This window comes from Dendrobates tinctorius, unplaced genomic scaffold, assembly GCF_039654945.1.
Source record: "Dendrobates tinctorius isolate UK_male_01 unplaced genomic scaffold, ASM3965494v1 ptg000060l, whole genome shotgun sequence".
In the NCBI taxonomy this organism is placed as follows: domain Eukaryota; kingdom Metazoa; phylum Chordata; class Amphibia; order Anura; family Dendrobatidae; genus Dendrobates; species Dendrobates tinctorius.
This window is the reverse complement of record NW_027361728.1, coordinates 58,696,956-58,710,895: the sequence shown is the minus strand read 5'-3', so window position 1 is coordinate 58,710,895 and position 13,940 is coordinate 58,696,956. Positions and strand designations below refer to the sequence as shown.

Here is a 13,940-nt window from a genome sequence, read left to right as displayed (position 1 = left end):
AGCGGGACGCCGATGTTTAAAAAAAGGCCCAGGACATTCCTGCACGATCAGCGATATCCAGCAGGGGGGCCGGTCGCTGCTGCGTGTCACATGTAGCGAGATCGCAGGTGAGATCGCTGTTGCATCACAAAATATTTCCCGCCATTACTTGTATCCTCAATCTTTTCAATAGTTTTCCTTTTTACAGCCTCTATTTCTAATTTTCAGCTTATCTGAGCTTATGGGAGCTGCTATAATGTCTCCCATACACTGCACACAGACATGAGGGAGTCCTGCTCTTCTGTCTTCATGTACAGTGGGGGAAATAAGTATTTGATCTCTTGCTGATTTTAAGTTTGCCCACTGACAAAGACATGAACAGACTATAATTTTAAGGATAGGTTAATTTCAACTTTGAGAGATAGAATATCAAAAATAAAATCCAGAAAATCATTGTATAAATTATCATTTTGCAGTGAGAAATAAGTATTTGATCCCTCTGCAAACAAGAATTAATACTTGGTGGTAAAACCCTTGTTGGCAAGCACAGCAGTCAGACGTTTTTTGTAGTTGATGATGAGGTTTATGCACATGTCAGGAGGAATTTTGGTCCACTCCTCTTTGCAGATCATCTCTAAATCATTAAGATTTTGAGGCTGTCACATGACACACAGTCAAAAGCAGCAGCATGGAGGATGTTTTACCTTTCACCTGAGCAGTGTGTAGCTGTTGGACTGTAACTGTGCTTTCTTCTGTTGCAGCTGACGCGCCATCGTTTGACAATGAATGGGAACGGGTGATTTCAAAATATAAGCCACTTGATAGACCGTTTTCCATAGAAGCTCCGAAACACCAAAAAGTTCAGTATTCCACCAAAATAGGACCTCCCAAATTGCCTAAAAGGTGAGCTTGAAAAGCAATTATATAAAAGTGTTAGTAGTATGTACAATGTCAATAATGTGGTGTTATGTCCACTTGCAGATCTTAAAGGGAATCTGTCCGCAGGTTTGTGATATGTGATCTGAGAGCAGCATGATATGGGGGCTGAGGGCCTGATTCCAGTGTCACTTACTAGGCTGTGTGTTTTATCAGCAGGAGATTATCACTACAGGACTAGGTGTCTCATACCTACTAGTCAACTGCTCTATTCAACCTCACCCCTACCACTAACTAGCAGCATTCTGTCAATGCCCAGTATACACAGAAAGCTGCCAATCAGTATTGTGGGCTGGGTTATACAGTGCTCAGCATTCTCAACACTGCTAAGTCTGCAGCAGAGAATACAAGGATTGTATCAAAATGACAGAATACAGCACAGCAACAGACACATCACTAAAATTAGGATTTCAGCCACTATATTACGCTGCTCTCAGATTACAAAGCAAAAACCTGCTGACAAATTCCCTTTAATTTCTTGAAAATTATTTTCTTAATGTTTCGTAATATTTTTGTCAAAGTTGCTCAATACAATAATATGGTGAAAATCCTCATGTGGTTCATATACCTGGTTCTCTTCCTACTAACTAGACATGCTTCAATTAGTTAACTATATATTTTTTCTCCTTTATAATGTACTTCCTGTCATATGACTTCCAAAATCATATGCTCTTATGAGAGATTGTCACATGAATGGCCATATTAAAATAATATTCTACTCAGCTCAATATCATCTAAATTACTGAACCCTTAGCCCATTGCTGCCACAGCCATTTTCTGCATTTATGGCAGGGACATATATATACTTGAGTATAAGCCGACCCGAGTATAAGCCGAGGCACTAAATTTTACCACAAAAAACTGGGAAAACGTATTGACGAGTATAAGCGTAGTATTCATGCATGGCTCCTCATCCCTATCATGGTCTGCTTGACTCCCTCATCCCCATCCTGATCTGCATGGCTCCTCATCCTTATCCTGGTCTGCATGGGCCTCAACCCTTTCCTTGTATGCATAGCTCCTCATCCCCATCCCGGTCTTCATGGCTCCTCATCCCTCTCCTTGTATCCATGTCTCTTCATCCCCATCCTGGTCTGCATGGCTCCTCCCTATGCTTGTATGCATGATTCCTTTTCCATATCCTTTTATGCATGGCCCCCATTAAAAAATATAAAAAAAAAAAAAACATCCTACTTACCTTCCTGTGCTCCCTCACAGCGTCTTGGTTTGGTGCAGGCAGCCGATTTATGCTTGTAAGCAGTGCATGGCAGGGACGTCTTGTGCTGCTTACAAGCAGAGCACAGCTGACGGGAATACTCACTGTTCTCCACACCCAGACTATACGCTGTCACGCTCACCTCCCCAGCGCGTCCTCCGGCCTCTGCAGCCGCCGCTCGGACCGCTGCCACCACAGCGCGTCCTGACCTTGCTTCGGGCCCTGCTCCTGCCGCCGCCGCGCCGCCCGCCTCTGCTGCGTCCCCTGTTGCCATGACGCCGGCGGTCTCCGCTCTCCTCCCTGGCTCCACGCTGTCCAGGCACTTCCGGTCCTCTCGGCCCGCCTCCTCCACCTCTCTCCAGGTACGCAGGCGCACGCCCCCCCTGTCCAGGCGTCCTATCCCTCGGATCCCTGACTCCGCCTCTCCCTAACCCGGAAGTCCTCCTGCGTGCCCTATATCAGGCAGCCTCTCCCTAGGCTCCCTGCCTGATTATCAATTGTGCTTCGCGCTCTGATATCGGGTCCACGTCTCCTAGCGCTCTGTCTGTCTCTGTGCCTTGTACTCCTCCTGACTTCCCGTTAGTCTGCCTGTCGGTTACCCTCTCGTGTTCCTTTCCAGGTCTGCTCCGTTCCTGTCCTCGCCCGCCTGTGCCAGCTTCCCTTCTGCTACACGTTCCAGCATCCCTCCTGGTGGTCACCTCCCTCCTCGCGGCAACAGCAGTCTCCCCTGTGGTCGTCTTCATTCGCACCGGTTCTCCAGTCCTCCCCGGCTTACGTCATCCTCCGGTTGTCCCCGGGTATCAGCTTCCGCGGCGATAGTCTCCCTTGGGCCTGCCCCTTACACTCCCTGTATAGGGGGTGGTCCACCTGGTCAGCTCGCCTAGGGGAGGTTCGTCGTCGCGGTCCTGAGGGTTCAGCTCCCGGAGGTTTCCAGCCTCACATCATAACAGTATAATCAGGCCATGGACCCCGCTGGTACCCCGACCCCGACTCAGAAGGAACTCCTGTTCCTACGAGAAAACCAGGCGAGGATAATGTCCTTCCTCAAGTCCATGCAGACCATGCAGAGGTCTTCCATACAGACCTCTGATCCCACTAGCGCTCCTCAGGTGGCGAGTCTTCAGCAGGAGCTCGCACAGCAGCGTGACGCTCAGGCCCACATTTTAAACTATATGGCCTCAGTGGATAACCGTCTTCTGGCTCTCCAGTCCGCAGCCTCCACTCCACCCCAGGCTGCAGCTCCCCACTCATCACCCCGTCTAGCAAAGCCCCCATGCTTTAACGGCGATCCCAAATTATGCAGAGGGTTCCTGAACCAATGTCTGCTACACTTTGAGCTGTCCCCTCTGCAGTATTCCACTGACCGGGCCAAGGTTGCTTTTGTCGTGTCCCACTTGGAAGGGGAGGCTCTGGCTTGGGTAAACCCCCTCTGGGAACGAGATGATCCCATAATCTCCCAGCTGTCCATTTTTCTGGACACCTTTCGGAAGGTGTTCGATGAACCGGGTCGCTTAGCCTCTACTACCGAAGCGCTGTTTAATCTACACCAGGGGGCGCTCTCGGTAGGTCAGTACGCCATTCGGTTCCGTACCCTATCTTCTGAGTTGGGGTGGAACAATGAGGCCTTGGTGGGAGCCTTCTGGCGGGGACTCTCTGCTCGAATTAAAGACGAGTTAGCAGGCCGTGATATTCCAGCCTCTCTGGAGGACTTGATCTCCTTGGCCACCCGCATCGACCTACGATTCCAGGAGCGATCCCGCGAGGCCGCCAGAGAGAGAAGACCTCGCGTCCTACCGGTCGCTCGCAGCCCTCTTCGCTCCCGTCCGGCGTCGTCTTCTGTGGTTCCTGCACCGGAGCCCATGCAAGTAGATCGGCTAAAACCGGTGGAGGAACGCCGGAGAGAGAGGATCGAACAGGGGCTCTGCTTCTATTGTGGGAGTGCTTCCCACTTCCTCCGTTCCTGTCCTATCCGCCCGGGAAATGCCTCCGCCTAGGACAGGTAAGAGAGGCCTCCCTAGGTGATTATGATTCCTCTCTACCTTTGGTTCTCTCCGTTCTTCTGCACATAGGCTCCAAACGTTTCTCTGAGTGGGCTTATCTTGATTCAGGCGCAGCGGGTAACTTTATTCAGTTCGAGGCGGTTAAGAGACTTCGGATCCCTGTGCGATCCCTGGAGACTCCTCAGCAGATTGCTTCGGTCGACGGCCGACCCTTGCGGATGTCCGTTACTCAGGTCACCGAAGAAGTGGAACTTCAGATTGGAGCCTTACACCGGGAGAAGATTGTCTTTTATGTACTGCCCGCGCTATCCCATACTATCCTCTTGGGCCTACCCTGGTTGAGAACGCACGAGCCTACCTTGAACTGGCGCTCCGGGGACATTCTGCGCTGGGGACAGTCTTGTCAAGACCGATGTCTGTCTGCCGTTCTACCGAAGAACTTCACGCCTCTCACTTTGACCTCCACTGATCTTCCATCGGCCTATTGGGCTTTCTCGGACGTCTTCGATAAGAAGGAGGCAGAGGTTCTACCCCCGCATCGACCCTACGATTGCCCAATCGATCTGGTCCCAGGCTCAACTCCACCTCGAGGTCGGATCTATCCTTTATCCCCTCCCGAGACTCTGGCCATGACCGAATATATCCAGGAGAACTTGGCCAGAGGCTTTATTCGCAAGTCGTCGTCACCTGCAGGAGCAGGCTTCTTTTTCGTCAAGAAAAAGGATGGATCTCTTCGCCCCTGCATTGATTATCGGGGTCTCAACAACATCACCATCAAAAACAAATACCCGCTGCCTCTCATTCCGGAGCTATTTGACCGTCTACGGGGAGCACGAGTCTTCACGAAATTGGATCTCCGAGGGGCCTATAATCTAGTCCGCATTCGCTCCGGAGACGAGTGGAAGACCGCTTTCAATACCCGAGACGGCCACTACGAGTATTTAGTTATGCCTTTTGGCCTGTGCAATGCTCCCGCAGTGTTTCAGGAGTTTGTCAACGACGTGTTTCGAGATCTTCTCTACTCCTGTGTAGTGGTGTATTTGGACGACATTCTCGTATTTTCCCCGGACCTGGCTGCTCACCGAAAAGACGTCCGTCAAGTCTTACTACGATTAAGAGAGCATCGTCTCTACGCCAAACTCGAAAAATGTGCCTTCGAGCAATCTTCCCTGCCATTCCTGGGTTATATCATTTCGGACTCGGGCCTACGTATGGATCCAGGAAAAGTGTCCGCCGTGCTCAAATGGCCGCGTCCCCAGGGAATCAAGGCGATTCAACGTTTCCTCGGTTTTGCCAATTATTATCGGCAGTTTATTTCACACTTTTCCACCTTGACTGCTCCAATCTCCGCCTTAACCCGTAAAGGAGCCAATCCTCTCCCCTGGCCCTCGGAAGCTGAGGATGCTTTTCAAGCCTTGAGACAAGCTTTCGCTACGGCTCCCATCCTCCATCGTCCTGAGATCAATAGACCTTTTGTTCTTGAAGTAGACGCATCAGCCATCGGAGCAGGGGCGGTTCTTTCCCAGAGATCTCCCTCCGGCCGTCTGCTCACCTGCAGTTTTTTCTCGAAGAAGTTCTCCACCGCAGAGAGGAACTACGCCATTGGTGACAGAGAGTTGCTTGCCATCAAATTGGCCCTGGAGGAGTGGCGGTACCTTCTGGAGGGAGCTGTGCATCCGTTCAAAATCTACACCGACCACAAGAACCTGGCATACATCCGGTCTGCACAAAGACTTAACCCCCGGCAAGCCAGGTGGTCACTATTCTTTGCCCGCTTTGACTTTGAACTGCATTTCCGTCCTGGAGACAAGAATCTCAAGGCAGATGCGTTGTCCCGGTCCTTTCTGGTCTCGGATCATGAAGAGGAGCCATCGCACATCGTGGATCCCAGCAAAGTTATCATGGTCGCACCTGTTAACTTGACGTCATTACCATCGGGTAAGACCTTCGTGCAGGAAAGTGAGAGGAGACGAGTACTACGTTGGGGCCATGCCTCCAAACTAGCCGGCCATGTAGGCCTCAAGAAAACGCTCCTTCTCATTTCTCGTTTTTATTGGTGGCCATCGCTTCGTCAAGATGTCCGAGACTTCATCGCCTCGTGCCCATCGTGTGCCAGAAACAAAGTCCCACGACATCTACCCTCCGGACTCTTACACCCGCTTCCGATTCCTTCGGCTCCCTGGCAGCATGTTGCAATGGACTTTATTACCGATCTGCCCCGGTCTTCTGGTCACACCGTCATCTTGGTTGTGGTGGATCGGTTTTCTAAGATGGCCCATTTTATTGCTCTGCCCGGCTTACCCTCCGCGCCTGAATTGGCGAAGATTTTCGTCACCCATGTGTTCCGGATTCACGGCTTCCCCAAACATATCGTTTCCGACAGAGGGGTTCAGTTCACCTCACGGTTTTGGAGGGCCCTGTGCAGCATGATGGAGGTAACGTTGGACTTTTCCTCTTCCTACCATCCCCAGACCAACGGCCAGGCTGAACGCACGAATCAAATCCTTGTTTCTTATCTTCGGCATTTTTCCAACGCCCACCAGAATGATTGGTCCAACCTACTCCCTTGGGCTGAATTCACCTACAACAACCATACCAGTGAATCCTCCTCCAAATCACCCTTCTTCATTGTCTATGGACAACATCCAGGTGTACCTCTGCCGGTACCTCCTGTCTCGGGTGTGCCGGCGGCCGATCTTCTGACCGAGGAGTTCTCCAGGGTCTGGCAGGAGACCAAAACCGCGCTTGATCTGGCTCTAGGTAGGATCAAGAGCCATGCGGACAAAAAACGCCTGGATTCTCCACTGTACCAACCTGGAGATAAAGTATGGCTGTCTTCAAAGTTTGTCCGCCTAAAACAACCCTCGTACAAACTGGGTCCTCGGTATATAGGTCCATTTGAAGTCTTGGCTCGTATCAATGATGTCGCCTACAAGTTAAAACTTCCCGCCTCGCTGAGAATTCCTGATTCGTTCCATGCTTCTCTCCTAAAGCCTGTTATCCTGAACCGTTTTCACTCCTCCACTGGCCGCTCACCCCTGCCTGTGTCCGCACAGGATGTCTTTGAAGTTAAAGACATTCTTGCGATGAAGAGATCCAGAGGTAGGACCCTCTACTTAATTGACTGGAAAGGATTCGGTCCCGAGGAGAGATCTTGGGAGCCTCGCGAGAATATTCAGGCTCCTCGTATCCTAGCCCGATTCCTTTCTGGCCTTAAGAGGGGGGGGCTTAAGGAGGGGGGTACTGTCACGCTCACCTCCCCAGCGCGTCCTCCGGCCTCTGCAGCCGCCGTTCGGACCGCTGCTACCACAGCGCGTCCTGACCTTGCTTCGGGCCCTGCTCCTGCCGCCGCCGCGCCGCCCGCCTCTGCTGCGTCCCCTGTTGCCATGACGCCGGCGGTCTCCGCTCTCCTCCCTGGCTCCACGCTTTCCAGGCACTTCCGGTCCTCTCGGCCCGCCTCCTCCGCCTCTCTCCAGGTACGCAGGTGCACGCCCCCCCGTCCAGGCGTCCTATCCCTCGGATCCCTGACTCCGCCTCTCCCTAACCCGGAAGTCCTCCTGCGTGCCCTATATCAGGCAGCCTCTCCCTAGGCTCCCTGCCTGATTATCAATTGTGCTTCGCGCTCTGATATCGGGTCCACGTCTCCTAGCGCTCTGTCTGTCTCTGTGCCTTGTACTCCTCCTGACTTCCCGTTAGTCTGCCTGTCGGTTACCCTCTCGTGTTCCTTTCCAGGTCTGCTCCGTTCCTGTCCTCGCCCGCCTGTGCCAGCTTCCCTTCTGCTACACGTTCCAGCATCCCTCCTGGTGGTCACCTCCCTCCTCGCGGCAACAGCAGTCTCCCCTGTGGTCGTCTTCATTCCCACCGGTTCTCCAGTCCTCCCCGGCTTACGTCATCCTCCGGTTGTCCCCGGGTATCAGCTTCCGCGGCGATAGTCTCCCTTGGGCCTGCCCCTTACACTCCCTGTATAGGGGGTGGTCCACCTGGTCAGCTCGCCTAGGGGAGGTTCGTCGTCGCGGTCCTGAGGGTTCAGCTCCCGGAGGTTTCCAGCCTCACATCATAACATACGCGTGGAGGGCAGTGAGTATTCATTGCTATTAAGTAGCGCGCATAGTGTCATTCGCAGCAACCGTGGGGTCACGTGTGCCCGCTACATAGGTGAAATGAATACTCACTTCTCTCCACTCCCTCCTCCACTGCTGCCTCTCCCCTTCCATCTTCTGGTGCCCTCACTCAAGTATAAGGTAAGGGGGGCGTTTTCAGCACAAAAAAAATGTGCTGAAAAACTTGGCTTATCCTCGAGTGTATACGGTATATTTGATGTGGTGTGTGCCAATAATTTTTGAGATGTGGAGTCTCCAAGTTGGGTCTCCTGGTGAGTTGCCTGTAGTGGAAGGGGTCTCTGAGCACCAGGCCTACACCTGTCACTCACGTACCTATTATTGATCAGTTTGTAAGCTAGAAATGCTGGTCCAGTCCCTGCACCATCCATCCAGTGCAATTATAACATTTCTACTGTGGATCAATTGATGCCACTTTTCCTGGTGTCTGCCTCTAATTTTTGGGAATGTTTGGACTCCAAGTTGGCTCTCCCTCATGTGTGTTGCCTGAATTTGTCAGGGCTCTCAGACCACCAGGCCTACACTGGTCACCCACCTGTTACTGATCAATGTTTAAGCTAGAAATGGTGGTCCAAGCCCTGTCCCATGCATCCAAGCTGCACAATTATACTATTTGTACACTGGGTCAATTGATGCCACTTTTCCTGGTGCCTGCCCCTAATTTGAACTGTTTTGGCAGCTTCTGGGCCCCCCTGAAGGTGTTGTCTATACGTTTGGTTTTGCCTCCCATTGAATTCAATGTGGTTTGGATAAGTTCAGCGAACATTAAGAAGTTCGCCAATCTGAGCCAAACTGAGCCTTAAAAGGTTCCGTCATTTTTAGTTGTAACATTACTTCTGTATTTCTTATTTTAGGGAACGGTGCATCTCAAAAATGGTCATCTAGAAGATTCGCCAAATAATGTGACACCAGTAATTACAAGAATGTTTCAAGGTCAACTAAGAAACATTTGAAGGGACGTGCAAGATGTAACAAGGTCTCTTAAATAAACCAGACGTGCACATTTGATTGGTTCTGTATCTTATTTTTAAGGTCATTCAATACTGATGGTGCCTGCTCTCCTGTGCCAGCTTAGTGTTGTGCAAAGCTTCGTGTAGGACTATTTCAGCACTTCTCTATCATGTTTGGCAATGTAATATTTTATGGCTGAAAATGCACTTTTCCAGGTTCAGTAAAAGATGTAAAAAACTAAACTTAAGCTAAACTTTGTGATTGTCCTAAACCATTGCATCTACTTTAGTGAGATGCTACTGTAGGAATGTCATATACTGTAATTATACTGTGAATCAGAAGTGTCTAAACTTTTATAGCACAGAGGCCACTAACTCCATATACCGTCTGATACATATGAATTTTATACATATACACGCATATTTCATACATAAGAATTTTATATATTGCAATGAAAGCCTGTACAGGGATGACTTTACCATTAGTGACTTTTCACTATGATCAGAAAATGGGTGATATATGAAAAAACATCAAAAGGTCAAAACAATACATTTTTTAATTTGCGTTTTTTTAGATCTGGTTACTGCTTTCACTATGGCTATAAATGGCAATGTAAAAGCTTAAAGAAGCACTCACACTAACATTTTTATTCATTAAATGTGTGTACATGCATGTTATGTAATGTGAGCGTAATAATATACTCACCTACCGCTTCTTTCTCTGGTGTCCAACGTCGTTCTTCTCTGTGACCTCACCGCAATATTGACTAGCCAGCTCGTTCTATGTGCTATCCATGAGCCGGAAGTTGTTTTACAATGAAAGCCTATGGAGCTGTGTTCTAATGTGCTATAGCATTTCATTGTAAAAGCCACTTTTGGGTCATACAGAGAGCAGCGCGACCCGGAGAGTCTGCGGAGCGGTGACGTCACGGAGAAGCCGAGCAGAACGGCGCTGGGCACCGGAGAAAGCAGCGGTAGGTGAGTATATTTATTACACTCACATTATATAACATAATCTTTATTTTTTTATTTTTATATAGCGCTAACATATTCCGCAGCGCTTTACAGCTTGCACACATTATCATCACTGTCCCCGGTGGGGCTCACAATCTAAATGACATGCATGTACACACATTTAATACCTAGAATAGTAAGAGGGCTTCTTTAAATAAGAACGTTTTTTGTTAGGTGACAACATTTTATGGTAATAAAGGAATTAGGAATGTTTAGACTCCAAAAATTAAGACATTGCTTAGGATTGTGATATGATTGTTTGGGGGTCTTTTTCTTGCAGGTGATAAAGGTAGAGTACGGAATCACATTTGTGAAGCATCATACAGAATAGATCACGTTTGAATTAGCAGAGAAAGTACATATTTTCCACATGCTCGTTTGCTAGAATATTACCCTCCATGGGCAAGAATATGTCTTAACCTTGGTTGTATGGTAACAACATATAGCGCAGCTCTGTACGTAGGTTGTATAAACTCTCATCAACCCCTGTCCGCAGTGCGTCTCATCCAAAGCCCTATCTCCATAAAAAAACAAATTTTTTGAAACTCAATTAGCCTAGATTTTGGAAGTAGAAGGAAACATACACAATTTGATGGAAAACATACTAATGCCTTGCACATGTTGATCTTCGTCAGTTTGCACCTAGAAATCAGTGGTGCTAGGAAAGAGTTAACCACAGAAACTTGCATGTCTATGTAATAGTCAGCACTACAAAATATGTTGCCTTTGTAAAGGCAATAACAAAAGAAGAAATAACTAGTCTCTCCAAGTCTGTATTCACACACATGATGTTCTTATGCAAGGGCTGAGTATAAAATAAAAAAGGCAAAAACTTTTCAGCTAACCCCTTGCTAGATGGTAGTCTCAAGCAGGATATAGTGTCAGTGGATATTGGAGAGCCGGTCCCAATAAGAGAGACTAATCCGACACATATCCAAATTTTAAGAATAATGACATTTATTCCAACATATTAAAAGTCAACAATACAAAAAAATTGAAAGGTGACCACTAGTGATGAGCGAATGTACTCAGATAAGGTTTTATCCGAGCATGCGCATGTGCTAAACGAGTGTTTTTGGCATGCTCAAAAAATATGGTTGAGTCTCCGTGGCTGTATGTCTCGGGATTGCCTAACAAACAGGCAATCCATATGTGCCGTTGAGCAGCCGCAAAACATGCAGCCACGGAGACTTGACCATATTTTTTGAGCACGCCGAAGACTCGGTTAGCACATGAGCATGCGCAGATAACACCTTATCTGAGCACATTCCCTCGTCGCTAGTGACCATATTCACATGATGTAATAGAAACATGTTCAGCATATATACTGGAAATGTTCCCGCTTCGTATGCCAAAGATAACAATAGGTCCTCATTTACCCGATGGAGGTTGAAAGCGTGTCCTCTTGGCTCTTCCATTGGGGTGCTGCACTCTCCTGTACATTCTGCCACTAGAAAAACCGTATACTGCATGAAATATATTTTTAATTTTGCAATTGTGATCAGTGTGGCTACACAGTGACTTGTGTCTGTTAATGCTCCCAATGTATACAAATGTGAACATACCCTATCACACTAATTTGCATTTTTAGCTTCATGTATATAGATCTAGTGATGTAAAGTCATCCCTGTACCTATATTTTAACAGTATATTAGTGCTGGACTTATTCACAATCAGCGTAAACCAAGCCACTGCTGTTAAGCCCATGCATTGTGATCATTTGTATAACATGAAAGAGGTACGTAAGTTATTCATTCATTCGTCTTTGTTTCCCCACCTTTTTTCTAAACTTGGCTGATTAATTGAAAAAGCAATCCTATTATTACCAAGGCTGTATGTAATGCAATTATAATTTGGTCGGAATTCTCAGTCATCTGAACTAAGAATATGTTAATCATATTCCTATTTCCAGGCTTTATAATGTATTGCAGAATAAACCTCCTTGTACACTTTTGCTGATTTGTTGATTTTTTTTTTATTTTTTTTTTTTAAATGAACTATAAATTGAACAGATGTTACAAAATTGATTCATACCAGACAGAATTGTGCACTATTCATACATTAAAGGTTTTTTTTATTTTATGTAAAAATGCTCAACTATTGTATTTTTTTTTTTTCTAGACCATAAAATATATTGTTAGATTTTCCCACAAAAGACATTTATTACCTATTCACAGGATTAATTATAAATGTCTGATCACCCAATGCTGGGATCCTCATAGATCTTGAAACTGGATAAAATATGTTTAGCTGATTAGACATCTAGAAAGCTACCAAGTATTAACCTTATATCACAATTATAATTCAGATAAAAATTAACTTTTAACGAACCTATTAAAACAGACACAAGACATCAACAAACACCGTACAAGCAACCGTGCTGGTTACCATCACCCTGCACAATTGTTCCTATTTAAAATTCCTACCTACCAGCGGAGGTTGGCACCCTAAACACAAAATGAGATTGGCGCTCCTGCTCCTCAGCGGCTGACCCTAAATCTCCTAGATATTCCTATGTTGGTGAATCATATGGTCACCCATTTGTACAAACACAGGAAAAAGGAGTGTATAGGGGTTACCATATGAGGACTAAGGGTATGTGCACACGCTGTGGATTCTGCTGTGATTCCGCAGCGGTTTTGGCCGCTGCGGACCTGCAGCAGTTTTAGCTGCGGTGTACAGTACCATTCAAATGAATGGTAAAAAAAAACCCGCTGTGTAGACGTTGCGGAAAAATCCGTGCGGATTTGCTGCGGTTTTGAAACCGCAGAAAGAATTGACATGTCAATTCTTTCGGCGGAATCCTATCTTCACCATTGTGGAGATGGTGAATCCGCAGGACCAAACCGCAGGCAAAACCGCAGATAATCCGCAGGTCTTTTGACCTGCGGTTTATCTGCGGTTTTTGCAAAATCCGTGCAGATTAATCCGCAGCGGATTCTGCAGCGTCTGCACACACCCTTATAACAGAAATTGTAGGCAACAGGTAATGCCTCAAAACCATTGGCTGGGGAGGAAATAGCAAGTGCATGCTCTGGCCCTTTAAGAGGGCGGGAGCGCACGTACGTGCCCTTAGAGCATGGCCAGACATCCGGCTGGAAGTGCTGCTGGGAGCATGAGGAAGAGAAGAACAAACTGCAGCGTGGGTGGGTGAGTGAACTGACATGCTGGGAACCCGGTGTGGAGCTAACAAGTAACCACCAACAACAATCTCCAGCCATGCAGAAAAATCTAGCTCTGACAATGAGTGGTAGCCAGGGTCCAGTTTTAATAGGAGAAGGGAGTTGCTAACAGTACACAGCTGAGAGTTTTAATGCATGAAAGCTTCCAGGAGCTCTCGACTGAACATCAATAAACAAAAAAATGTACATTAAATTTTTAGCATTCACAGCAATATTGGAGTTCATGTGTATATTAATTGCAGGGACCTGACGCATAAGTATGTTTGTGTTTGTATGTTGGTCACATAGCGTATTTGTGCACCTGTACATTAATTTAATACTAAAGGTGTGTGTACCCTATTTATTTGCATCATTTTACGTGATGATAATTTGTTTTCCTCATTTGATTTTCATATATTAACATATCTGTAGAAAAAGGTATGGACCAGAAATCCAAAACTTATACAGTGATCTGTTTTGCAAGTAAGTGAAAACTTACAAAACTGAACACGAAATACATAACAATGGGTCTCAAGCAGTCTGATCAGAAAGTTATGTCACGGCGA

General features: G+C 47.2%; 1 protein-coding gene across 4 annotated transcripts in view; it reads left to right on the top strand.

The window, feature by feature from the left end:
- MLF1 (myeloid leukemia factor 1) overlaps positions 1-12,167 on the top strand; it is a 51,401-nt gene extending 39,234 nt beyond the window's left edge. The window contains exons 7-8 of one of the 4 annotated variants that reach the window (XM_073578987.1): positions 741-882; positions 9,104-12,167. In XM_073578987.1, coding sequence (XP_073435088.1) covers positions 741-882; positions 9,104-9,134 — 173 coding nt within the window. In that variant the 3' untranslated portion in view covers positions 9,135-12,167. Of the gene's footprint in view, positions 1-740; positions 883-2,750; positions 3,100-9,103 lie in introns of those variants that run through there. The other 3 variants (XM_073578985.1, XM_073578986.1, XM_073578988.1) reach the window with 3 other exon arrangements.
- The last annotated feature ends 1,773 nt before the right edge of the window (positions 12,168-13,940 follow it).